The sequence below is a fragment of the Microcaecilia unicolor genome, chromosome 13, assembly GCF_901765095.1.
Source record: "Microcaecilia unicolor chromosome 13, aMicUni1.1, whole genome shotgun sequence".
Classification (NCBI taxonomy): Eukaryota; Metazoa; Chordata; class Amphibia; order Gymnophiona; family Siphonopidae; genus Microcaecilia; species Microcaecilia unicolor.
This window is the reverse complement of record NC_044043.1, coordinates 5,423,078-5,449,770: the sequence shown is the minus strand read 5'-3', so window position 1 is coordinate 5,449,770 and position 26,693 is coordinate 5,423,078. Positions and strand designations below refer to the sequence as shown.

The following is a 26,693-nucleotide window of genomic DNA, read 5'->3' as shown; positions in this document are numbered from 1 at the left end:
GGATTCGTAGTGCACTGGTCCCCCTCACATGCCAGGACACCAACCGGGCACCCTAGGGGGCACTTGTAACAAGTTAAAATAAAAAGTAAAATACCTCCCAAGTCCATAGCTCCCTTCCTTTTGGTGCTGAGCCCCTCAAATCCCCCCCCCCCAAAAAAAAAACCCACTGCCCACAACTCTACACCATTACCATAACCCTTATGGCTGAAGGGGGGCACCTACATGTGGGTACAGTGGGTTTTGGGGGCGGTTTGGTCCCATTTACCACCACAAGTGTAATAGGTAGGGGGGGGGGTGGGCCTGGATCCACCTGGGTGAAGTCCACTGCACCCACTAACAACTGCTCCAGGGACCTGCATACTGCTGTGATGGAGCTGGGTATGTGGCATTTGAGGCTGGCATACAGGCTGGCAAAAAAAGTTTTTAAAGTTCTTTATTTTTTTTTTTGGTGGGAGGGAGTTAGTGACCACTGGGGGAATTAGGGGAGGTCATCCCCGATTCCCTCCGGTGGTCATCTGGGCAGTTGGGGCACTTTTGGGGGGCTTGTTCGTGAGAAAAAAAGGGTCCAGAAAAAGTGACCCAACTTCTCGCTAAAAACGCTTTTCTTTTTTCCATTATCGGCCGAGGGCGCCCATCTCTGCTCGGCTGATAAACACGCCCCAGTCCCGCCTTCACCACGCCTCCGACACACCCCCGTCTATTTTGTTCGTTCCCGTGACAGATTGCAGTTGAAGGTGCCCAAAATCGGCTTTCGATTATACCGATTTGGGTGCCCATCTCCCGATTTGGGTTTAAATATGGGCACCCATCACTTTCGAAAATAAGGCTGACTAACTTAGATCTGTTCCTTTATCTTACTTAAATATACAACGAACTTGCCTTGAGTTTAGCTAACCATCAGATTGACTCTACCACGCATCTTGTTCCCAACATGTATCTGCTCTTGGTTGCAGTTGAAGGTGCCCAAAATCGGCTTTCGATTATACCGATTTGGGTCGAAATATGGGCACCCATCACTTTCGAAAATAAGGCTGACTAACTTAGATCTGTTCCTTTATCTTACTTAAATATACAACGAACTTGCCTTGAGTTTAGCTAACCATCAGATTGACTCTACCACGCATCTTGTTCCCAACATGTATCTGCTCTTGGTTGCAGTTGAAGGTGCCCAAAATCGGCTTTCGATTATACCGATTTGGGTGCCCATCTCCCGATTTGGGTCGAAATATGGGCACCCATCACTTTCGAAAATAAGGCTGACTAACTTAGATCTGTTCCTTTATCTTACTTAAATATACAACGAACTTGCCTTGAGTTTAGCTAACCATCAGATTGACTCTACCACGCATCTTGTTCCCAACATGTATCTGCTCTTGGTCTCTCAGCTATATGATAAGCCGTATTGTAGAAAATCTTTAGCATTCTATCTATGGTAGTTGAATGTTCTAATGCATGCTTATTAGGTGTATTATTAGTATTATGCTAACACTGTATTATATCTCTGGTACTTGAATTCCAGTGCTGGTAAATGTGTATATTTTTGATACTGTTTCACAATAGTTCTATTATTAGGTTTCAATTTACTGTTTTCAAATTTATATCATTTTTTGTATGTATGTCTATTCTTGGTTATTTTATTATTGTTATGCTGTTAAAATTGTAAGTTTCATGTTAAACTGTACCTGCTGTACAGCGCCTTGGGTGAATCTTTTCATAAAGGCAGTTAATAAATCCCAATCGATCAATCAATGAATAAGATATATAAAACACCTAAGAGGTTCTTTCAGATATTCTAAAGTCTAGTCAGAATCTGGATGATAACTAGACAGGCAGTTTACCTCTTACAATTTGTTAAAGTAAATGAGTATTTCACAGTCTCTTTAATAAGTACCTGAATATGTGTAAACCGCTTTGAATGTAGTTGCAAAAACCTCAGAAAGGCAGTATATCAAGTCCCATTTTCCTTTAATATTTATCTGGACTTCAAAATAATGTTCATACTTAGCATATTGCAGTTTTTTGGTTTGCTTACGGGTTTTTGATGAACAAATTTGATCTGGATAATGGTGTGAAGACTTCAATCACAATACTGTATTTTTGTGTAATGCTGGAGTGTGTCAAGCATTGTACAAGGTGTAAGCATTTATATTCTAAGCAAGGATACACTAAATGATTAATGCAACTCATCCTGGATAGCAAATAGGCAAGCTTCTGTCCAAACTAATTTGAAAGCATTTGAAACACCTTAAATTAATATTTTTACTGTCATTTTTATACAGAAAGCACCAGTGTGGGAGATTACTGGAGCTGAGTTCTCAAAATCTGAATCACACACTGCAGATGGGATCTCAATCCGCTTTCCTCGCTGTACCCGCATCCGTGATGATAAGAACTGGAAGACAGCAACCAACCTCCAGCAGCTGAAGGTGAACCAGTCCTGTCCCTGGGCCATACAATATACACTGACTGTGAATGTAGGATCAATCTACTGTCCCTACTTGTCTTCAGGCCCTAAGGGACATGCTTCCTATCTCTGCCCAGGTGTGGGCTCTCAGGGGCACACCCAGGGCTCAAACTGAGGAGCCACGGAGGGGAAGGCTTTTCCCTTTCTGTAAAATAAAAAAGCAGGAAAATTTGGAAGTATAGGCAGAGATTATGAAGGGTGCACAGAAGCAACTAATTGTGTACAACCATTGTCTGCTGTGTCACACATGACACATGGAAAGAAGTAACGTAATCAGCTCAAGCTCCACCTACATGTGAGCCTCCTTGCAAATATGCAGTGTTTGCAATGGGTATTTACAGAGCAATGCTTAGGTGCTCAGTCTGTCGGGTTTCCAGGATATCCACAACAAATATGCCTGAGAAAAATGTGTATATCATGGAGACAGTGCATATATAGACCTACCTCGTGAATATTCATTGTGATTATCTCAAAAACCTAACTGGCTGGGGGGGGGGGGGGGGGGTCTCCAAAAACAGTTTTGGGAACAACTGACTTAGGGCATAAAGTCTGACTATATGGGGACAAGCCATGAGCAGATGCCACCACGGAGAGGCACAGACATATCCTTGCAATTCAGGGCTGCTAGGACAGGTACACCACACTGCATTACTTTAAGGTGTGGTTGAATGCGAAGCCTTTTTTTACCACCTTACATTATTCGTTCCCAGTAATGGTCAGCAGCATTCCCCAGTTGGATGCATTGTTTGGGCATTGGAATTTTGACCCATGTACCAGTTAAGAGGCATAAATGTTTGCTGACAGCTGATGCCACAAAGAACTGTCTGCATTCCACCACTTCATCCTCACTGGGATGACCTTTCCAAATACTACTTGCTACTGTGTCAACATTAAAGACCAAGCAGGAGGAAGCCTGGCTTCATGCTTCATAAACCCAGATGTTCACTCTGCCCAGAGGTGAGAGTCAGCCTGCCTTCTGTTAAGAGTATTTGTTTCCTTAGCTGAGCCAAGTATTTGTTATATTTTTAGCTTACCTAGAAACAGTATCGGAGTAGTACATACACAAAGTATAAGCATACTTTGACTAGGCTGTGAAAACAGCAGAGTAAACGGTCCACGATATTCAAGCTGGAAACCAACGAGAAGCAGACCTTATAAGAAAATAGTCTTTATTAACTCTTTAAAACTCCCAGGTGTCAAAAAGAGTTCCTGGTGTGGCCATCTTTCGCCAGATGGTTGCATCAGGGGCAAGAAAAACCAGCTGGTGTAAAGTCTTGGGTTCCTTCAAAACTGATTTAAAACCAGTTCCTCAGCCTGGGTTCATTTGGAGTCTCTGATGGATTGGGTGGATGTAAGAGATAGGACTGAGCCTTTAGTGTGGGAATTCTCCTTGGATCTGTATGGTAATGCTAGGTTTTTTTTACTATTTATTAGAATGCTGGCACAAGTATAAGACCAATAATGCAGAGCACGAAGATAACCCTAGCCTATTCAGGGAGGCAGCGAAGGTGGTACTTCAGGGAGTTATAATAAGTTTTTGAGTTTCAAAAGAAAACGAGATCGGGGACATTATCCATCTTGAACAACATGTACAAGCAAGCCCGTTGGAGACATGGGTCCTCAGCTACTGAGGTCACTAAGCAAAATGTATTAACTCCGCAGACAGCTTTAAACAAACTGATGCACCAAAGGGCCAAAAAGTCACTAACTTATTACAGGTATCACTTATGTAAATATGGTAATAAAGGGGAATGACTTTTGGCCCAGCTAGTGTCTACTCACAAAAGGCCTCAGTGGGTGGTGGGACTTAGGGATGGAGGGGGGGGGGAGATCCTAATTACTGATGCTACAATTTGTCAAACCTTTTGGGACTACTATGCTGCACTGTATACAACCCTTATGAGGGAGGGGCTTCCGAATTCCATGTATTTGGAAAATATAGCTACTCCTAAATTGTCTCACTCAGATAAAGATTTTCTAAACTCCCCATTAACACCAGATGAAATAGCTTGGGAGATTAAGCAAAGTCCCTTGTTAAAGGCCCCAAGTTCCGATGTCTATAGGGCAGAATTTTATAAACTCATGGGAGGGTGGAGGGGCATGTTATACTGCCCCCTCACTGCCAATCATAGAGCATGTTTGGACTTTCAGACGCTTCTGGGAGAGCTAATTCTGGACCAAATTGTGGTTCTCCCTGCTTCCAAAATCGTACTGCCCTATATTGTTGTTAAACTTTGAAACCAAACTATTGGTGAAAGTGATGGCAAATAGATTAGATAGAGTGCTCTCCGCATTGGTGCATGAGACCCGGGTGAGTTTCATCCGGTGTCGGTATATAATCAAGACTATTAGGAAGATATTGACCTCTCTTGAACTCAGAGAGCGTACCACAATGTCATCGCTCTTGATCAGTTTCAGTGGCGAAAATGATAAAGGGGATGGGACGACTTCCCTATGAGGAAAGGCTAAAGCGGCTAGGGCTCTTCAGCTTGGAGAAAAGACAAGTGAAGGGAGATATGACAGAGATCTGTGCACATTGAAGTAGTCCATTGCCTTTGAGCATGCTGTCCTGGATAGATGCACAAGTGATAACAGGGCCACAACTCCAACTAATATAGGATTTACTGAGTGAATTTCTTCTCCCACTTGCTTTGCAAACCATATTCTAGATCCTTTTCTCTGCCTCAGGTCCAACAGGTTCCATCATACTCCTGTCTCATGAATAGACCACTCTCGTGGTCCAATTCCCTGTCCTCACCAGTCTCTTTAACTACAAAATATGTGTGTGTATGTATCTGAGGTGATGCACATAAGGAAATATTTCAGCCACAGGTACAAAATGTTAGCTTCCAAATTAGAAGTCACCACTCAAGAAAATTAGTTACTTCCAGCCCAGTGTGCCACAACCGATAAAAAAGCAGATCAAATGACAGGAATTATTTGATAAGAAATGGAAAACAAAACTATCATTATGTTTTTATATGGATTAAAGGTTTCTTATCATCTAGATCATACCAAGTAAAATCAAATTCAAACATATCATCATCGTGGAAAGCAGTCTGTGGAGTCCCTCAGGGTTCACCACTATCACCAACACTCTTCAACATAATGATGATTCCTCTGGCTAAATCCTTATCCAATCTAGGCCTTAACCCGTTTATCTATTCTGATGATGTTACAATTTATATACCTTTCAAACACGACCTGACAGAAATCACCAATACAATCAAGATCGGCCTGAACACAATGGACGCATGGGCAAACTCATTCCAATTGAAACTAAACACTGAAAAGACTCATTGCCTCATCCTTTCATCTCAACACAATAAGTTTAAACCTACAACCTTAAACATCCCAAACCGCTCCCTCCCTATTTCGGATAGCCTAAAACTACTCGGCGTCATAATTGATCAAAACCTGACACTTGAAAGCCAAGTAAATTCCACCACAAAGAAAATGTTCCACTCAATGTGGAAACTTAAACGTATAAAACCTTTTTTCCCACGAGATGTATTTCACAACCTAATACAATCAATGGTATTAAGCCATTTAGATTACTGCAACGGAATGCATGCAGGTTGTAAAGAACAACTAATTAAGAAACTTCAGACGGCCCAGAATACAGCAGCTAGACTGATCTTCGGAAAATCAAAATTTTGAAAGTGCCAAACTCTTTCGTGAAAAATTGCATTGACTTCCCATCAAAGAACGCATTGCCTTCAAGGTTTGCACTCTGGTCCACAGGATTATTGACAGCATAGTTCCTGGATACATGTTGAACCTAATAAATCTGCCACCCAGAAACAGTACCAGTCTATCCCAAACTTACTTAAATTTTACATTATCCAGACTGCAATGGTCTTAGATACAAATCAACTTATGTATCCAGCTTCTCTTACATAAGTACACAACTGTGGAACGCACTGCCTAAAACCGTGAAATCAATTCATAACCATCTTAACTTCAGGAAGTCACTGAAAACCACCTTGTTTAAGAAGACCTACCCCTCAGACCCAACTTAATTTTCTACTTCCTGTGATACAGCAAAACTATACTATTTTGTTTTTTTTATTTATATATTCATTTATTTAAGGTTCATTTATATCCCACAATTTCCCACTCATGCAAGCTTACAGTAAGTAAAAAAAAAAAAAAAGACACGAAAGTATACAATGTAAGAAAATAGTGCAGGGAGAACAAGGAGTAAACAGGGGGAGCATCAACTAACAACAGAAACTAAGCAGGGAGGGGATCATGAAGGGCATATCAATCAGCAGAGTAGTTGAGGGAGTAAGTTTTAGCAAATAAGTAAGTCTACAGCAGTTTCTTGAAGAAGAAGTGGTCCACCTGCATTTTGAGGTGCTGCAGGAGAGCATTCCAATATTTAGGGCACCAGTAGCGGAAAGAGGAGGAGAAAATCTTCTTATACTTGACGCCCTTGCAGCTTGGGAAGTGTAGATGGAGGTAAGATCGTGATGCAGGCGCGGCATTCCTGGGCGGAAGGTCAATCAAGGGGAACATATAGACCGGAGCAAGCCCATAGATGATTTTGTGGGTTAAGGAGCAGAGCTTAAACATAATACGCTCCTGTACAGGTAGCCAGTGGAGTCTGAAGCGCAATGGCTCGGCATGTGCAAAACGGTGTCCACCCAGAATCAGTCTCGCGGCAGTGTTCTGGACTGTTTGGAACTTTTTTCAGTAGAGAGGCCTTGCAACCCGCATAAATTCCGCTGCAGTAATCTAGGTGGGAGAGGACAAGCCAATGCACAAGTGTGCGGAACAGATCTCTGGTTAGGAAATATCTTATACGTCGGAGCCTCCACATGGCACTAAACATTCTTTTACAGACCAGATGCGCATGGTTATCCAACTGGAGGTGCATGTCCAGGTGCACTCCTAAAAGCCGAAGACAGTTGGCAACTGGAAGAGTGTGACCCTTCACTGAAAGTGTTGTCTCAGTTATTTGGGAATGGGTGGACGAGAGTATGAGACATTGAGTTTTGTCCTGGTTTAATTTAAAGCGAAACACCTGGGCCCAGTGCTCAATAGTGGAGAAGCAAGCATCGATGAGAGTAGCGATTTCTGCAACAGTGGTATGAAAGGGGATATAGATGGTAATATCGTCAGCATAAATGAAAGGATTGAGGTCTAATTTAGATAGAGCAGAGGCTAAAGGTATCAACATAACATTAAATAAGGTTGGCGAGAGGGGCGAGCCCTGAGGTACCCCACACGAGGCATTCCATGGAGCAGAAGTTGCGGACCCCACTGTGACCTGGTAAGATCTAGTGGTCAGGAAGCCCTCAAACCAGCGTAAAACAGACCCTCCCAAGCCAAAGGAGTCTAATAGATGTAGCATTATGTCATGGTCCACCATGTCGAAGGCACAGGGCATGTCAAATTGAAGCAATAGTACCTTTCAGCCAATGGACAGTTCTCGTTTAAAGTTTGATAAGAGGGTGACAAGAACAGTCTCTGTGCTATATTGAGCCTGGAAACCTGACTGTGAGTGGTGAAGGATATCGTAATCAGCTAGGAAATCATTGAGCTGAGCATTAACCATACTCAACATTAATTTAGTAACCAATGGTATCGACGCCACTGGGCGGTAGTTAGAGATAACATCTGGTTTTATCTTAAGGTTCGGAATGGGAGTGAGCCGAACCGGAGCCTGCCTCTATGGTATTATGTAAGCCACATTGAGCCTGCAACTAAGTGGGAAAAAGTGGGGTATAAATGTGTTAAATATAAGTCCATGTTTCAAGTACACCATGCAGTTCTAGTTGCTTCACCTCAAAATGGATAAGTGGAGAAACAGGCTGCTGGACTCAATGATTCATTGTTCTGACGCATTATAGTATTTTTTTTATTATGTAATGTATCTTTAACAGTAGGACTAATCTGTACATGCCAGCAGGATAACAGTGCTGACTAGAGAGCCTGTACAGGCTCAATTTGCGGTATCTCAAATGCCTGGAAAATAAATAAAAATAGAGAACACACAGAATGGCAGTGGAATGAAACAATCGATTCTTAAGCCTTTGTGACTGCCTGGCACATTGGCTATAGTTGTTATTACAGTGATTTTTCATATCTCTAACACCTTCCATATCTACCCAGGAGCTGTTCCAGCTGTCCAAGGAGAAATCTGACTTCATTGTAACAGCCAGCTCTTCCCATGATGAGGATGGCTCATCTAAGAGCAACAGCGGACAGAATGGAAGTGCTTCACACAGCAACAATAAGCCAGCAGCAACCATCTCCCCTGACAAAGCCAAGAAACAAAGTAAGTAAACACTTTTACGCTAGAGCTTCCCAAACCTCAGTCAGAAACAGTGAGATATTTGATAAACATTGTGCTTTAAAACTCAGGTGGCATTTGATCGCATCATTGCCTACTCCATCTTAAAACACAGTGTCAAAGTTGTGCTTTTAAATAAAACATAAGCCAGTCAACAAAACACCTTAATCCACTTGATTTTCTCCCCCAGCAGGTCAGTCATTCAGAAAAAATCAATATATACATATTCAAATCTATAGGATCTGTGCAGAGTATCTTACTGAAATTTTTGAATTATCTGAGTGGCAAAAAGAGCATATCTTTAAATTCTACAAAGAATTTACCAGCATAGATTCTTCATGTAATGTGGCAAAAGTGGAATCTGGTTTTCTGAATTCTTCTGAATACCGCTTTTCAGGGGAGTAGCTGCTATGGGGCCCAGGCCCTGGACCCCCCTACTGACGCCCCCTTTCCGGCTTCTTGCTTTTAATATACCTAAAAAAAATTTACTGTGTTTTTGCCTCCAACACATTCTTTTTTTTCAAAGTCCCGCTTTGCCTTCCTTATCAGTGCTTTGCATTTGATTTGCCATTCCTTATGCTGTTTCCTATTATTTTCAGTTGAATCCTTCTTCCATATTCTGAAGGATTTTCTTTTAGCTCTAATAGGTTCCTTCACCTCACTTTTTAACCATGTCAGCCACTTAGAGTTTTGCGTTTAATGAAAGACCCATCAATCGCAGTGGGATACCAAGGGGGGGCGGTCCACCCCGGGTGCACGCCGCTAGGGGGTGCCGCGGCGCGCACCTGCTCCAAGTTCGCTAACTTCGCTCGTTCGCTGCAGCTCCCTCTGCCCCGGAACAGGTTACTTCCTGTTCCGGGGCAGAGGGAGCTGCAGCAAACGAGCGAAGTTAGCGAACTCAGAGCAGGCGCGCGCCACGGCACCCTCCCCCCCCCCCCCAGCGGCATTCACCCGGGGGGGGGGGGGTGTCATTTCGCCAGAGGGGAGGGAGGTGTCATTTAGCGGGGGGGTGGGGGCGCATCGGCGATCCACCCCCGGGTGCCATCCAGGCCAGGAACGCCACTGTTCAATCGTAGTCTCAAAAAAGAGGATCTTGGTGCAAACAGACAACAGTGTAGAAATGTTCTAGTTGAACAAACGAGTACTTCGTTTTCCTACTTCCTGTGTAAAGAAGCAATGACATTCTGAACCTGAGCAATATTCTTATCCTCCAAGGGTTTAAAATGAGTTCACAAACACTGTGTGTTGCATCTTCTCTCAGTTGATGGTGATGGAGGTGGCAGAGGACTAAGGAACTAGATCTGTTTTGTTTCATAAAATACACCCAAGCTTCCTTTTTTATTCTAGAAGACCAAGTAAGCCTAGCATTGACAGGGATACATTCATGCTGGATTGCAGCATGGGCCTGCTCTGTTTTTTCCCCACACATAGTATATTACACTGCAGGCAACTGATCTCTAAAACTGCTATGAGATGTCTGTGCTTTTGCTTTCAGGTTTCTGCTACCTGTCTCTACATATCCTGAAAGAAGAAAAAATACATATTTCTACCCTGCTTTCTTAAACCAAGAACAAGTTTTCTGTTGTTGTTTTTTTCTTCCTGTAGTACAGTCTGTTGGTAAATTGCTAGTATTTTGGCTAAAGAACAGTTGAAAATCTCTGCTATATCTTTTCAACTGGCATTCATAGAAAGGAGATTAAATTAAGGGACTATGCTTTCATTAGGCCTAAGTATTTGTATTAAGAATCATTGGAATTAGAGTTAGGATTATTAGAAACTGTCTTAGGTCTCTCTGCTGCTATTCGCTATTTATCTGTATTGCTCTGCTAATTTAACCAATACATTTTATAAACTTCTGGTACTCCTATTTTTTGAGTCATGGGACCTATAATCATGTGTGTTTATCTTCTACACACAGTCCCGTCATTCACACACCTGTTTGTACACCTTTGTGTCAGCTGATTTCTTCACAGCACTAGAATGGAATTTCTCTCCCAGAGCTTGGAACTGAGGGAGCCAGTGCTCAAAGCTTACCATGCTAGCAATGTCTACTTTAAACTCAACCTAGCCAGTCTAGCAATGATGTTATTCAGTGTCTAATACACAAAGAGGTTCCATGTGGTTTTTGTTCAAACAAATCCGCTGTTCAGCGGAGAACTCGAACGCCCCACGGGAGAACACAGGCATAGAAGAAAGTGGGATGTTTGACCACGGAAGTACAAGACCTGGAGAGATGAATCTTAAAAATGCTTGTTTATTGATGAATAAAAGACTCGACACAACCGTTGTGTTTCGGCCGTTAGGCCTGCATCAGGAGTCTACAAAACACATATATACAAATAAACATTGAATAAAAATAAACCATATGTAGTCAGAGATTCAAATACTAAAATGTTAAATCAATGGAAATTATTGCAAAATAATCGAGCCCAGCATCCTGTCCTCGACAGCGGCCAATCCAGGCCAAGGGCACCTGGCAAGCTTCCCAAACGTACAAACATTCTATACATGTTATTCCTGGAGTTGTGGATTTTTAGTAGTGGTTTATGGACTTGTCCTTTAGGAAACCGTCTAACCCCTTTTTAAACTCTGCCAAGCTAACCGCCTTCACCACGTTCTCCGGCAACGAATTCCAGAGTTTAAGTAAAGAAATAAATGGAAAGGAAGCCCTGGAAACGGAGTTAAGGGAACAGATAGAGCGCAGCTTATTTTGCACTGGGTATACTGTAGCTGTAACAGCTTACGGAAATTATTTATAATGAAAAAAAAATCACAAGCTATTTTTTTCTCCTATACTGGTATAGTATTTTCAATGATACTGCTTATATGCGCCACGGCTGGTATAAGGGGTGTGGCTACCATGGGGCAGAGCCATAGATGGTGGTCCCGCCCATAATGAGTACCGGTACCTTTTTTCCTACAAAAAAGCACTGGAAATGTTCACTAAGTTCTGAGCTCTGGGAGAGCAGTTCCATTCCAACACCATCAGATCACATCACCTCCATTTGTTGCCGTATCAGTCCTTCTGTCTATGAAAAACACTTGTTACAAGTGAGCAACAGTGCCATCTTTGTGTTATATGATCAAAACGTATTGCTAAATTTTTATAAAATGAACTATGCAGTTAACCGATTGATACGCAGTACGTCAAACTGGAAACTTGAAACCATTTGTGTGAAAATACTTCCTTTAATAGATTTTTAATGCCCCTTTTCTATCCATGTTCAAGACTGTTTAAACAAACTTGTATCTTCAAATTTGCTTTTAAAACTAGCACTTTTGTGATCAGAGCCATTGATATTACCCATGTTTACTGTATTAAATTCATTTCCTGAAATCTATTTGTCTTGATTCTAAGTTCCTTGAACTAGGCCTTACAGTGCTTACTATAGAAATGATTAACAGTAGATGGGGAAGAGGGTGGGTGAGGGGGACTGCATGGAAGGAAAATAGAGGAGAGTAGGGAGATAGAAGCAGCAAGGGGGGCTGAAAGGTGGGGGCAGAGGAGGGTGTTCTATAGAGAGGGAAAGGTCTGCTTGGGGACGGTTAGGGGTGGAAGGACTCTAGAAGAAAGGGTAGGGAAAGGAGAGATGTTTCTTCAGGAACAAGAAAGGAATTAAATGATGAATAAGTGACTGGAGGAATAAGAATGAGGAAAGAAAAGGACAAGAGGGTAAGGCAAAATCTGGAGCTAGACGAGAAAACAGAATGAAAAGGCAAAAAAAAAAGCATCTGATAAAGATTTTTAAAAATATTAGGTTTAAAAATTGCTATATAATTGATTCACTGCTATGGAAAACTTTTAGCTATATCCTGATTGGTGGCAATTGTTTTGGCCAATATTGCATCTATATTTGGTTTCTCTTGATGCCTCCCACCAATTGGTGCCCCCGTTTTAAATGTGACTTCTATATCTGAACCAGATTTGTTTACAACTTACTTGAAGCAAATAAATATTCTAGTTTCTGAAATTGACTTTACTGAAGTCTCAACCTTGTTCGCCTAGATGGTAATCCACTTTCCAGGAAATCGGAAGTACAGCAGAAAGCAGAAAAGAGGAGAGCTGTAGCCAGCCCAACTGATCACACCATGAAAAAGGTGAGTGTAGGTGAGGCTAGAGTGCAGTGTTCCTTCTAAGTAGAATAAATAAGTGACTGCCTTATGGGAGATTGTTCATCTGTCTGTGAGTGGAGAAGTAGCCTAATGGCTAGCTGGTTTTGAACCCTACTGCAGCTTCTTGTGACATTGAGCAGAATTTTAGAAAGGACATCCAGCTCAGAATATGGACATCCCAAGTCCGTACATCAGATATAGATGTCTATGTCTCGTGTATTTTAGAACAGGATCTGCTGACATACAGCCTATTCTAAAATGCATGAGAAATGGACGTCCAAGTGTTGACTACATGTAGCATGAATATCCATTTTACAAACTGAAATGGCCAAGTAATTATGAACGGGGCAAAACAAGGGACATGGACGGTATAGCAGCGTCCATATTATAAAATGGCCACCTAGATGTCCACATGGAGGAGGAGTGTAATGGTTAGAGCAGCCAGTTGAGAACAAGAGCAGAGAGCCAGAGGTTGCCAGTTCAAATCCCACTATAGGTGTTTGTAATTTTCTTTTTGATTTTTTTACATTTAGTCCTCCAGGGACAGAAAAATACCTACTGTTACTCCCTCCAGTGGAGAATTGCTCAATCAGGGCACCTTTTGTGTAACCTGGATGTGCCGAGTTCCAGGTCTAAATCTGGATGTCCATCTTCTTGGACATGGGCATTTCTTCTCTTTCTGCATCTTTTGGCCCCTCCCTACTCCCACCAAATTATAACCAGACCACACACCCTTGCCATATGTATGTCCTGCAGTTTTAAACGTCCATATCCTAGCTTTATAAAATCAGGATTTGGACATCCATGCAATATAGCAGGGGTGGGGCCACGGGGGGGACTTAGTCCCCGCTGACCCTCCCCTGCCACATTCGACATCAGAAACAGAATCCAGATCAGCGAATGCACCATACTCGGAGACCAGCGCTGAAGGGGAATTCGGCTGGCCGGGGTTGGGAACCCCCACCAGCAAAGGTACGTGGCGGGGAAGGGTTGGCAGCGACGCTGGGGGCTAAAATGTGCCCCCTCACCTCGGTCTTTTGACCCCCCCTCCCGCCGGTCTGGCTACGCCCCTGCAATATAGATATCTAAATGCTGGTTTTCAGACATCCAAAATAACCACCTTTATATACTATTTATTTTGTCTTAATTCTTTTGAAATCTGCCTTGGATTAATTTTTTAAGTGGATAAAAAGTATCCAAAGTTAAATTAATGCAGAATATTCAGTATCAATTTTTCCAGCGCATCTGGATCAAAGGAAAGCTTTTTAATAAATGGTAAATTACTTCAAAGCTATTCTATTCTCAAGGACTTTCCCTTGTATTCTTGAGGCTGCTTCAATTGATTATGATCTCTCAAATGACTTCATATGTTGAATGTCATAATGCCAGTTCCTTTCATTTGCCATTGACAGTGTCATATGTTTGTATGCCCCCTCTATCCTAGGCAAGAAGTTCAGACACCGGTCCCAGCAATGGTGACAGCAGATTGCAATCTATTTCATCACCAAAGGTAAGAATGTTCGAGTGCCAGTTTGGCAAATCAAACTCATGCCAACTGTGTATTTGTCCTCTTTTTATTAATCACATAAATTGTGTTTTATGCCGTGGTCTAAGAGGGTATTAATACTACTCCCTGGGACTGCAAGTCTATTTTAAAAGAGAAATTTCTTACAGATTTATTCTTGGAAAGGCCCTCCCCCCCCCTAAGTGCCTACATGCTTTGTATCTGCATGGGAGGCGATGCAAAATGCATGCAGAGATTTCAAAATGAAAAATTTGTGTCAATACTTAGACAAAGGAGATCATTTAAGTAGTCCATGTAACACTTGGCTCCACTCCCAAATTCCTCAGTGGGCACTCCTTCTAAAGGTCCCAAGCCACAGGATTACGCTCAGCCCATATTCCAGTTACTCCACAGCTATTCCACTCTGTAGGGGACTTCAGTTCCAGCCCCTTTCGCATCACAAAGTCCTCTCCACAGATGCCTCTATGGTAGGTTAGGGTGCTCACCTCGATGGTCTCCAAACACAGGGTTCTTGGTCTCCACAAGAGAAACAACATCATATCAGTGTTCTGGAATTGTGAGCAGTCTGGAATGCCCTCAGAACTTTCCAAGACCGACTTCTTAATCAGATAATACTCATTCACACAGACAACCAGCAAACCAGGAAGAATAGGTTCTTACCACTTCTCGACAAGCAGTTCAGATATGGACGGCAGCTTCCCGAAACATCTCTATAAGAACTGTTTAGCCGGCAAGCAGAATGCTGTGGTGGACAAATTGAGCAGAATCCTTCAGCCTCACAAATGGTCCCTCAGTATACCTCTAGCTCGTTGAATATTCCCTGCTTTTGTTCCAGAATCTATGCTCCCACCTAGATAGCGCCAGGTACCTTTTCCCTCCATTGGGGAATGGATCTTCTGTATGCCTTTCCCCTACTGCCTCTCATAAGGAAGAATTCTTTTCAAACTATGTTGAAACCAGGGGCCATGATCCTAGTTACTTCCTACTGGCCACATCAAATTTGGTTCCCTCTTCTCCTAGAGTTATCATCCAAGAAACCATTGAGTTTAGATCCTTTTCCAACCCTAATAACACAGAAGGAGGGGTCCCTCCTTCATCCAGACCCCCACTCTCTAGCCCTATGGCCTGGTTCTTGATGACATAGACTTACATTCCTTAAACCTTCCAGAAGAAGTCTCTAGAATACTATTAGCCTCTAGGAAACCTTCTATGCAGAAATGTTACCGTTTCAAGTGGAGAAGATTTTCCCTCTGGTGTACAGCCAGAGCACCTGACCCTGCTAGGTGTTGTCTTCCTACCCTTATGGAGTATCTCCTCCATCTTTCTAATTGTAGCCTCAAAACGAACTCAGAGTACACTTGAGTGCCATTAGCACTTTTCACTCTAAGGTTGCTAATAAACCAATTTCCGTTCATCCTTTTGATAGTTATTCTTGAAAGGTTTATTTTGTACTAAACTCCCTATCAAACCACCTCCAGTGGCATGGGATCTCAGTGTCATCCTCGTGAAACCTCCATTTGAACCATTTCATTCTTGTTCCCTGAAATTCCTCACATATAAAGTATTATTCTTAATAACACTTACTTCTGACAGAAGAGTAAGCAAACTTCATGCCCTTGTAAAAGACCCTCCTTACACGAGGTTCTTCCATGACAAGATTATTCTCCGAACCCACCAAAAATTCCTCCATAAAGTGGTATTAGAATTCCACCTCAATCAAACCATTGTACTTCCTGTCTTCTTCCCTAAGCCACACTCATCCTAGAGAAGCAGAACGGCATACCTCAGACTGCAAGCGTGCTCTAGCTTATCTGGAGCTTACAAAGCCTCATAGGAAGTCCTCCCAGCTTTTTGTATCCTTCGACCCTAACAGATTAGGGATTCCCAACACTAAACGTACTATCTCGACTTGGATGGTTGACTGTATGTATCTCCTACAAGTATGCTGAGGCTGGGCTAACCCTTCTCTGAAGGAAACAGTATTTTTGTGCTTACATCTCATTCTTTTGTTACACTGAAGGAGCAGTGGGGGGTGGGGGTTCCTGCCAAGGGAAGGGGGAGGGTTGAAGTTGGTATGAGGGAGGGAAAGGGGGCCCTCTATAACATGTTTTCCAGTTTTCTCTTTACAAGATGGCAGATTTGATGTTGGCTACATTGTTTTATATGCTCTGGAAATGGAATAAAGATTATTTAAACATAAGAGCCATGGTGACTTCAGTAGCCCGTTTCCGTTCTGCTTCCTTTGAGGAAATTTGCAAGGCGGCAACCTGGTCTTCTATCTACACCTTCACTGCTCACTACTATCTGAGCACAATTCTTGGCAGGATAGGCAGTACTGCTTGAATGTCAACTCCGCCCTCTGGCCCTTTTTCCCGAGCCAGGCAGCTGGTCAGTCCCACATGTGAGAATATCATGTCTACTTGTCCTCAGAGAAAGCTACGTTTCTTACTTTGTAGCAGGTGTTCGCGGAGGACAACAGGCATATATTCTCACATCCCTTGTGCCTTCCCTTGGAGTTGTCTTCTTGGCTTTAGGTCCTGCACTCAAGCATTGGGCAGAAAGGCACCCACTAATGTTCGTCGGGGGCACTGCTGCCCTCGGAGAACACCTGCACAGAAGTAACTTAACTTTCTTGTTGCAAAGATTAATGGTGCTAATCTCTTTTCAGGACTAAGATTTCATGTTCTTTATGGTGTAATGAGACACCCAGAATTGCTTTGAGGAAGCTTTAAGTTACTTAAGGATACAGGTGGAGTTAACTTTCTTGATTTTAAACTTTATCATTTTGCTTATTTGACTGTTGCTGCTGTGGTTTGGTTTACAGATGTGGTTGCCGATAGAGCAGTTGCTACCCCATTTCCTTTGTGTGGTCTGCTTACAGCGCAGGTTAAGAATGTACTGCCTTGTTCTCTGATATTGCAGAGTGTGTCACAGGTATTCAAATATGTGGCATGGTGTTTGGGTCTGGCATGGTCTGGCTCCGAGTTAATTGCTCTTTGGAATAATTCTGATGTTAGAATACAGGATAGTGTAGTTGGCTGATCTAGTTGGCAGGAGATTTGGGGGGTTTTTCACCAGCTTCTTCAGGGGAGACGCGTTAAGTCTTTTCAAGAGTTAAAGTTGGAGCCAAAAAGTTATTATCTGTGGTTGCAGGTGAGGCATTATCTGCAGGGCTCAGGTCTGGTTGTGCAGGCAGTTGGTGGGGATTTGGAGTTGAAGGACCTTTGTGTTGAGCTGATTTGGGCAGTGTATAAGAAGGTTAAATTTAAGAATTTACATGTGTTGCATTGGAACACATCTGGGGGTATGCTTTGGGGGAAAGTTTTTCTGAGTTGGTATGGGAAAAATTTGGGGTTAAAGTTTGTAGGCCACCTTTGTCAGCCTCAGATTTACAATCTTTGCAATATTTTCTACTGGCTTACTGAGTTCATAAGTACAACCCTGCAATTAGGGTGCTATCCTAAAAGTTTATCAGATATCGTACTGACGCCCCTTCCAAAATCTACAGCCGCCAATTTGACCTTACCTGAGAATTACCGCCCAGTCGCAAGCATTCCTTGGATGGCAAAATTATTAGAATTTTTAGTAAATGAACAGTTTCAGAAATTCATAGCATCATACAAATTCTGCATAAGACCTAGCATGGTTTCAGACCCAGACATAGCACAGAAACATTATTTATTGTTCTTACTTCACAGATAAAATGTTTTTTTGAGTAAGGAACAAGTTGTATTACTTCAATTTGATATTTCAGCAGCATTCAATGCTATTAATCATTCTATACTTTAGATTGAGCAAACTGGTTGTGGTGGATTTGGTGCTTGCTTGGTTTGAACTGTTTTTGACTATAGAGTGAAGGGTAGACGTGAGTTACCAAGATGGAATCCTGGTTAAAGGCTCCCCACCCCTCCTTTGTTTAATGTCTATCTCAGCTCTCTGGGTTCATTTCTCTCAGATCTTGGGATTTATGTTCTGTACTATACTGATGATATATTTCTCTTATGTCCTGTTTCAGAAACATTTACTGATATATTAGCTGTTGTATCAAGCCATATGTCACTATAGATAAAGAGGCTATGGGTCATTTTTTGAATTTGGACAAACAATAAAAGGAAGATCTTGTGGTTTGGGGATATAGATAGCATTCCAAGTAAGACATTGATATTAAAATTGGGTGACAGAAGTTTGAAGACCATTCAAGTCTTAGGTGTTATATTGGATTCTAAATTGACATAGGAAAGATTAACTCTTTAAGCAAAAAATTCTTTTTCAGACTTAAGACAACTACGAGCACTTAGGTCCTCACTACATCAAAATAATTTCAAAAGAACTTTAGTACAGGCGATACTTTTACCTCTACTGGACTACTGTAACTCATCGTACAACAACATTTCGGTTGGGTTGTGGAAGCGATTGCAATTGCTGCAGAATACTGCAGTAAGATAGATTTTGGGCCTTAGTCAATTTGACAGCATTTCTCCTATTATGAGAGATCTTCATTGGTTGACAGTTCAACAACACATTAGGTTTAAAATAATTTGTTTGATTTATAAATCCGTCTATGGTCTAAATTCAGACAGTGTAGGAGAACTACTTGTAGCATCTTCTCAGGGGCGAAATGTTTGTTTTTCTAGAACCTTGTTACTGGGTTATCCTGTAGTAAAACGTACCATTAAAGTCTGTGAAAGTTCCTTCCCTTTTCAAGGGGCAAGGCTTTGGAATATGCTACCTATAAAAATGAAACAGATATCACCGTATTCGTCTTTTGAGAAATTATTAGAGACCTATCTGTTTGATAATTAGCTAGGTACCAGGATTCCGGATTATATAATTGATGATATGTATATCTGTCTTTTGTTGAGAGCTTCTTAAAATTGTAAACTGCCGAGAATCCCAACTAGAATGCTTGCGGTATATAAGACACGAATAGAACAGAAAAGAAACTCTTTCTGTTAACAATCTCTGCTTTCCCAAGGATCTAGTTTATCTCCATTACTGTTTAATCTTTTCATTTCACCTCTCATTACAATAATTGAAACAAGTGCCTGTAGTCCATATTGTTATGGACAACCTTCCCGAGCCCATATGCCAAGCCCCCTCCCTGCCCATCTTCAAGTCTTTGCTTAAAGCCCACCTCTTCAATGCTGCGTTCGGCACCTAACTCTTTCAGGAAATCCAGACTGTCCCAATTTGACCGCCCCCATCAGACTCACTGTTCACGTGTCCTTTAGATTGTAAGCTCTTTGAGCAGGGACTGTCCTTCTATGTTAAATTGTACAGCGCTGCGTAACCCTTGTAGCGCTTTAGAAATGTGTAGTAGTAGTTATACGGATAATATACAAATTACTCTTTATTTTTTTTAAATTAAAATTATTTTTTTTGATTCAGTTGATACTTCTTCCCTTGATCTTTGTCTTACCAAAGTTAACTCTTAGCTACAAAATCACAAATTATTTCTGAACATAACCAAATGTGAGGCTATTCACTTTCTACTACTACTACTACTTAACATTTCTAGAGCGCTACTAGGGTTACGCAGCGCTGTACAAATTAACAATTAAGGACGGTCCCTGCTCGGAAGAGCTTACAATCTAAAGGACGAAATGTGAAGTTGGGGTAGATAAGTTTTCCTGAGAAGAGGTGAAGTGGTTAGTTGCCGAAGGCGATATTGAAGAGGTGTGCTTTGAGCATTGATTTGAAGATGGGTAGGGAGGGGGCACGGCGTATGGGCTCAGGGAGTTTCTAAGCCCTTACTGTCAAGCACCCTCACCTCCATCTATTCAAGGATATCTTTTACCCTTTGTAGAGAAAGTTACGATTTTAGGGGTAATATTTGATCAAAAACTAACATTTAAACCACAAATAATTGTGTGCTCCTTTTTTTTTTTACAAATTACAGTATATTAGATCAGTACAATACAATGACCTCATCTTGTATACTACGTTCTTTAATTCTTTCTTTAGTTATTACACATATTGATTAAGTTAACTCATCATATTCTGGATTACTATTATCCACACTTAAATGTTTGCAGCTAGTTCAATCTACTGCAATCAAAATATTATATAGAGTGCATAAGTTTGATGATCTCACTCCTCTACTTAAAAGAGAACATTGGCTCCCTATATCTGCACGTATACAATATAAACTTCTCACTCTGGTTTGCAAGGGTCTCCCTGTATTTGTACCTGTGTATTTATTTACTCTTCTTGTACCATACACACCATCTTGTTTGGGGGGGGGGGGGGTTTCTTCTTCCTTGGATTTTATAAGTGAAAACCACTTTGAAGTATTATCACAAGTTAGCGGTATATCAAGCATCAATAAAATAAATAAATGTTGCCCATATTCACATTATAGACTCCTTATAAGGTGTCAAAATTGACTGAGCATGGGTCTAGTAAGTGTTGGTCCTGCAAGTCAGCTGTGAGTACTTCTAAATTCAAACAATATAACATAAGAATAGCTATACTGGGTCAGACCAATGGTCCATCTAGCCCAGTATCCTGTTTTCTAAACACTGGCCAAGCCAGGTCGCAAGTAAATGGCAGAAACCCAAATCATGGCAACACTCCATACTGCAAATCCCAAGGCAAGCAGTGACTTCCCCCATGTCTGTCTCAATAGCAGATTATGGACTTTTCCTCCAGGAATTTGTCCAAACCTTTTTTTAAACCCAGATAAGCTAACCGCTGTTACCACATCCTCTGGCAAAGATTTCCAGAGCTTAACTATTCGTTGAGTGAAAAAATATTTCCTCCTATGTGTTTTAAAAGTATTTCCATGTAACTTCCTCGAGTGTCCCCTTGTCTTTGTACTTTTGGAACGAGTAAAAAAATCAATTTATTTCTACTCGTTCTACACCACTCAGAATTTCATAGACCTCAATCATATCTCCCCTCATGCGTCTCTTTTCCAAGCTGAAGAGCCATAACCTCTTTAGCCTTTCCTCATACGAGAGACGTTCCATCCCTTTTATCATTTTGGTCGCTCTTCTCCAAGTAAACAACATATGATTAAAACATTTTTGGGATTCAGTTTGGGAAAGGATTACAACTGTGCTGGGTTTTCAGATTGAATTAAGTTATAAAATAACAGTTATGCGATCAACAGTCTTGTCTCCTGTTTTGAACAAGGATAAAGTTGTTTGATATGCTTATAAGGTAAGCTATAAAAGGGGGTTGGGGTTCCCAAAATGGAAAGATAATACTTCTTTGGTCAATGAATGACTGGTGGAATGCTGTCTGTTTGCTATTAAGAGATGTACCATTCAACAGTTTAAAAGAGTGTGGGGGACCATTGGATGCTTTCTGTTAGTTTGTTAATGTTAATCTTGTGCTAGAAACTTAATTATATTGAGAATGGATATCCTCTGGGTTGGGGATTGTATATATTTGAATTTTTCAATAAAAATAATTGAATTTAAACAAAGAAAAATAAAGTGCTGACATGTTAGGGTTTTTTTTTCCCCTGGTCCTGAGTGTAGAGTTCTGTATTCACAATATGCCTGGTACTGAGAGGGTTTGTTGGTTAGTGAGCTTTACACTAGAATCAGAAATGTCTTTATATGATGTTTTATGGGGAAATATTCTAGCTTTGCTCTTTACCCATTGTTGGTGGAGGGCTGGAGGGTTCTGTGGATGCAGAATTTGTTTGGCTTTAATACCATATGGAGGAAGCATGTGTGTGATGGGAACTGAAGACTGCAACCTCCCATACTTCCCCCACCCTCCACACCTCAATGTGGCCTGTAAGAGCTGAATCATGCGCGGCTTCCCTCGCTACAGCTATTTGTTGGGGGATGGCGCAAGGGGTGGATGGGAACAAGGGGCGGCAGGGACCTATCATTTTATTGGCAAAGTACTACTACTACTACAAATCATTTCTATAGCGCTACCAGTCGTACGCAGCGCTTCACAATTTAACATGAAAAAAAGACAGTCCCTGCTCAAAAGAGCTTACAATCTAAATCAGGACAGACAGGACAAATAAGGGGTAAGGATAGGACAGACAGATAGGACATATGGGAAGGGACTAATGAAGAGAAGAAGACAAGATAAAGGTTACGAGCAAGTGACAAGTTAGGAGTCAAAAGCAGCATCAAACAGGTAGGCCTTTAGCCCGGATTTGAAGGCGGCCAGGGATGGAGCTTAACGTAATGACTCAGGGAGTCTATTCCAGGCATAAGGTGCGGCAAGATCAAAGGAACTGAGTCTGGAGTTAGCGATGGAGGAGAAGGGTGCAATTAGGAGAGATTTGCCTAGTGAACGGAGTTCCTGGGAAGGAGTGGAGAGGTAGTGAGGGGCAGCAGAGTGAATGCACTTGTAGGTTAATAAGACCAGAGGAACAAACTGATGTGTCACCAACCAGATGGCTCTGGTCTTCAGTCAACTCATGGGCCACATTGTCACTAAGTGGAAGCACTACCTTTGCACCACCTGACCCAGTCCTGGGTTCCCTTGTCCATACAAGCTCACATAGGTGGTCACCAACATCCACTCAACAGGGTCCAAGTGAACCCCCTGGGTGGATTACTTATAAGATCCCATCAATTCAGACTGCAACGCACAGCCTCTGGCAAGTCCAGGGGCCATCAAGCCCAGCTAGACAATGAACCTGCTGAACCGGGTGCATATGTACTCTAGTCCACAGAACCACTTTTAGGGTTCCCACCATGGACCTCAGAAGATGCAGGCAGAGCTATTGGGTGCAAAGCTCCTCTTTCTGAAATTGAAACTTTAGAATACATTGATGGGAAGAAAACCCCCAGTTTGGTGTTGAAACAGATACTGAGGTATTCCAGCTCCTGGGTGGAGGATAACAGACTCACGGCATGATTCACTACCCAGCCTAGGCATTCCAGCACAAGGATTACCTACACCATAGCTTTCCTGCAGTTCTCCTCTGAGATGGTTCAGAACAAATAGTCATCCAGAGATGCACCTGGACTCCCTGTTTGTAAAGATAAGCTGTCACTATTACTATCACCTTGGAGGTGTTCCAGGGAGCCGCTGCTAACCCAAAGGGAAGAGCCTTGAAACAGAGGACCACCTGTGAGGCTCCCAAATAGGGATGTGTAAATTGTGAGGTGCCTTCTAGGATTCCTCATCTAAATTTAACTCAGATTAATAGAATATGATTAAATTCAGAACATAAGAAAATAAAGCATTGGTGTTTGCAATATTTGGTGCTCCAGGTTTGTAGAATGGGTCAAGGATAAATTCTGGAGACCGCACCTACGGAAATATATAAACACGATGGAGTCGGTCCAGAGGGCGGCTACGAAATTAATAAGCGGTCTTGAATGCAAAAATTATAGGGACAGGCTTATGAACCTCAACATGTATACGCTGGAAGAGAGGAGGGAGAGAGGAGATATGATAGAAACGTTTAAATATCTCAAGGGCATTTATGTACAGGAAGAGAACCTTTTTCAACTGAAGGAGAGCTCTGGAATGAGGGGGCATACGACAAAGTTCAGAGGGAACAGGCTTAGGAGTGACCTAAGGAAGTATTATTTCACAGAAAGGGTGGTGGAGTCGAGGACTGTTCCAGAATTTTAAAAGGCATGGGATAAGCATGTGGGATCGCTTAGGAACAGGTGGAATTGGGGGTTACAGAGGATGGGCAGACTGCCGTCATGTTTCTATGTTTCTATAAGGGAGCTGGAACCCTTCTGCTGTAGAGTCCCTTAAGATAAAATATGAATGGAGGAAATAGAGCAGATCACAGAGAGGTTGGGGGTCTGGATTAATTGCAAAAAATATGGATAGACAGATATGCAGTCAGATCAATTTCTTCTGAGAGATTGTGCATTAGAATCTGCTGCTAAAAAAGGAACTGGGAACATATCCCTCAGAATCTTCTATCAAAACTTCATTGACTACCCAGTTTAATATTTCACCAGCCATCCTTACACGTGTCAACTTGTTGCTTCCTTATCCTGAGCATGTTATATTGGGAGCATATACTGTTTTATTGTCTACAGAGCAGTAGCTCATGATCAGATTGATATACTTATACCAACCTCTCCTTGTGATTACTCTTTGGAGAGTTCTTTAAATGTTGTGTGCCGAATAACTTGCCTGTTTCATTCTTCCTCACTGTCATTTCTTAATTTGCAGACTCTATTGAATATATTCACTGGCGTGAAACTGTACTTGTCACCCTCTCTGGATGACTTCAGCAAAATCCGGCGCTACTTTCTTGCTTTTGATGGGGACCTGGTCCAAGAATTTGATATTCACTCAGCAACGCATGTTATGAGCAACATGACAGATGGAACCCTGGATGTGAAGCATGTCACGCCAAAGTGGATCTGGGAGTGCATTCGCAAACGCAAGCTGGTTGTGCCACGTTAGGAGTGGAAACTGGCACTGGAAGAAGGGGGCAGTGAACTGAGCAGAGCAAAAAGCCACCACCAAGCAACTTGAATTATCTCATAAAATACACACCTTGAAAAAAAAGAAAATTCTGTTTTCCTTCAGTTGAGCTTTCTGATGAGAAGGCCATATGTTTAGGTGGGAATGAATTAGATACCCATGGGTTGAATATTTTTTTGATATGGATTCAGGGCCAAATTCTATATTTGGCACCTACAAAACTGACGCCGAAAAAACGTGCTTAGCGCACAGTTCTATAAGGGGTATGTGTCTTTACAGAATCATGCTTAGTGCATATCCGTACCTAAATGTAGGTGTCTGGACTTTTAGGCGCAGTTTTAGACTTACGCTTGTAAATTTTGGGAATGCCTCAAAACCACCCCTAACCATGTCCCCATAGAAGTTAGATGTGTGCCTAACTCCTAATTAAGCCCAATTAGCACTATTTGGTTACCACCCAGTTATCAGTGCTGATTAGCTCGTTATTGAATTACATTCCGTGCGTAAATTGGGCGCACACCCAGTTTTAATGTATTTAACTTTGGGTGCCGTTTACAGAATTTGGGGGGTCAGTATATATGGATTACATTTTCAAAGCACATCATACTCATTGTGGCGCAAACAAGCAATTAAAAAAAAAAATCATGTTTGTGGTTTGTACCTAAAGTGGGAGCCCTAAACTGACAAAGGGCCCTGTTTACTAAGGTGCGCTATGGGCTTCTCTAGTGTTAGAGTGTGCTAATTAGCGTGAGCTGAAAATGCTAGTGCATCAACAGGGCAGCTTGGTAAACAGGGCCCCGAGTGTATTCGTTTTACATGTTATTCATAAAATTCAAAAGTTCATTTTTGGTAGCTTTCTTGCTCTTTGTAGTAATAGATGGGGTTGGTTCTGTGTGCATGACTATCCTCGCTGAGTTTTTTTTTTCCCCCTAGTAGAGTCTAAAAAGGCCATTTTTTATGTATAACAATGTATTATGTAGTTAATGAACTTGATGGGGCTTACATTTTAATGTGCGTGTGGTCACAGTCAAATAAGAGGCTTAGTCTCGCAAGAAACAATACAGTGAAAAAGAGAGTAAGACTAACAAATACATTATAAATTTAGCTGCACTTGTTGGTCTCTTTTTCATTGTGTTTGTGGTAAGTACTTTTGTGATGGTAAACCTTTCAGGTTACAGGGGAGTAACTCTCTCTTGAAACTTGAACTGTGAGATAATTGGGTGTTTCCTTTAATTAAACTGTAAAACAAAGCCATATTTTTATTGAAGTATTAACTAATCACAGTAGAATACAAGTTCAAGCTCTGACGTTATCCATTGTCCATGAAACTAAGCAAATGGATGTTCAAATGTTGCTTCATTACAGGGGGGGGGGACACACAAAATTTTAAAGGTATTGAGGAAAGGAAGCTAGAAACCTTTTTCATTGAAGACAAGAGGTAAAAAGGCAGGTGTGTAAAGCACAGAAAATTGAGAAAGATATAGGCAGATTTTTCCTGGTGTATCTTTAAGCACAGAATAACACTATATAGACCAGTGGTTTCTGGTGACTGATCTTTGTGTTCTCATTCATGATGTAATCAGAACCTTCCGCTGAGGTTCAATCCCTAAAATTTGCTAATTACTTGAGTCTCTTTTTTTACTACCTATTTATTGGTTTCTGAAAGTGATTTCTGTATTTCAAATTTTCTATACCGCTACAACTGGCAGACCCAGTGGTTTACAGACTAAATAACATAGGAAAAGAACTGCATCTTGAGATCGGACAGAGAAGACATGTCGATCAATCAAACCTAGTGAAAAGAAAGGCAGAGGACAGAAGAAGAAGTGGCACAGTAGATTACGGATAGGCTTGCCTGGAAGTCAGGTCTTAATGGCTGCTTTAAAATCTAGGTAAAGAGGGTTCAC

General features: G+C 41.7%; 1 protein-coding gene across 1 annotated transcript in view; it reads left to right on the top strand.

Annotated features, from left to right (window-relative positions):
- LIG3 (DNA ligase 3) overlaps positions 1-25,373 on the top strand; it is a 158,693-nt gene extending 133,320 nt beyond the window's left edge. The window contains exons 17-21 of the mRNA XM_030222374.1: positions 2,280-2,426; positions 8,585-8,750; positions 12,772-12,863; positions 14,323-14,388; positions 24,529-25,373. Of these exons, the coding sequence (XP_030078234.1) occupies positions 2,280-2,426; positions 8,585-8,750; positions 12,772-12,863; positions 14,323-14,388; positions 24,529-24,765 (708 nt within the window). The 3' untranslated portion in view covers positions 24,766-25,373. The remainder of the gene's footprint in view (positions 1-2,279; positions 2,427-8,584; positions 8,751-12,771; positions 12,864-14,322; positions 14,389-24,528) is intronic.
- Positions 25,374-26,693: the final 1,320 nt, after the last annotated feature.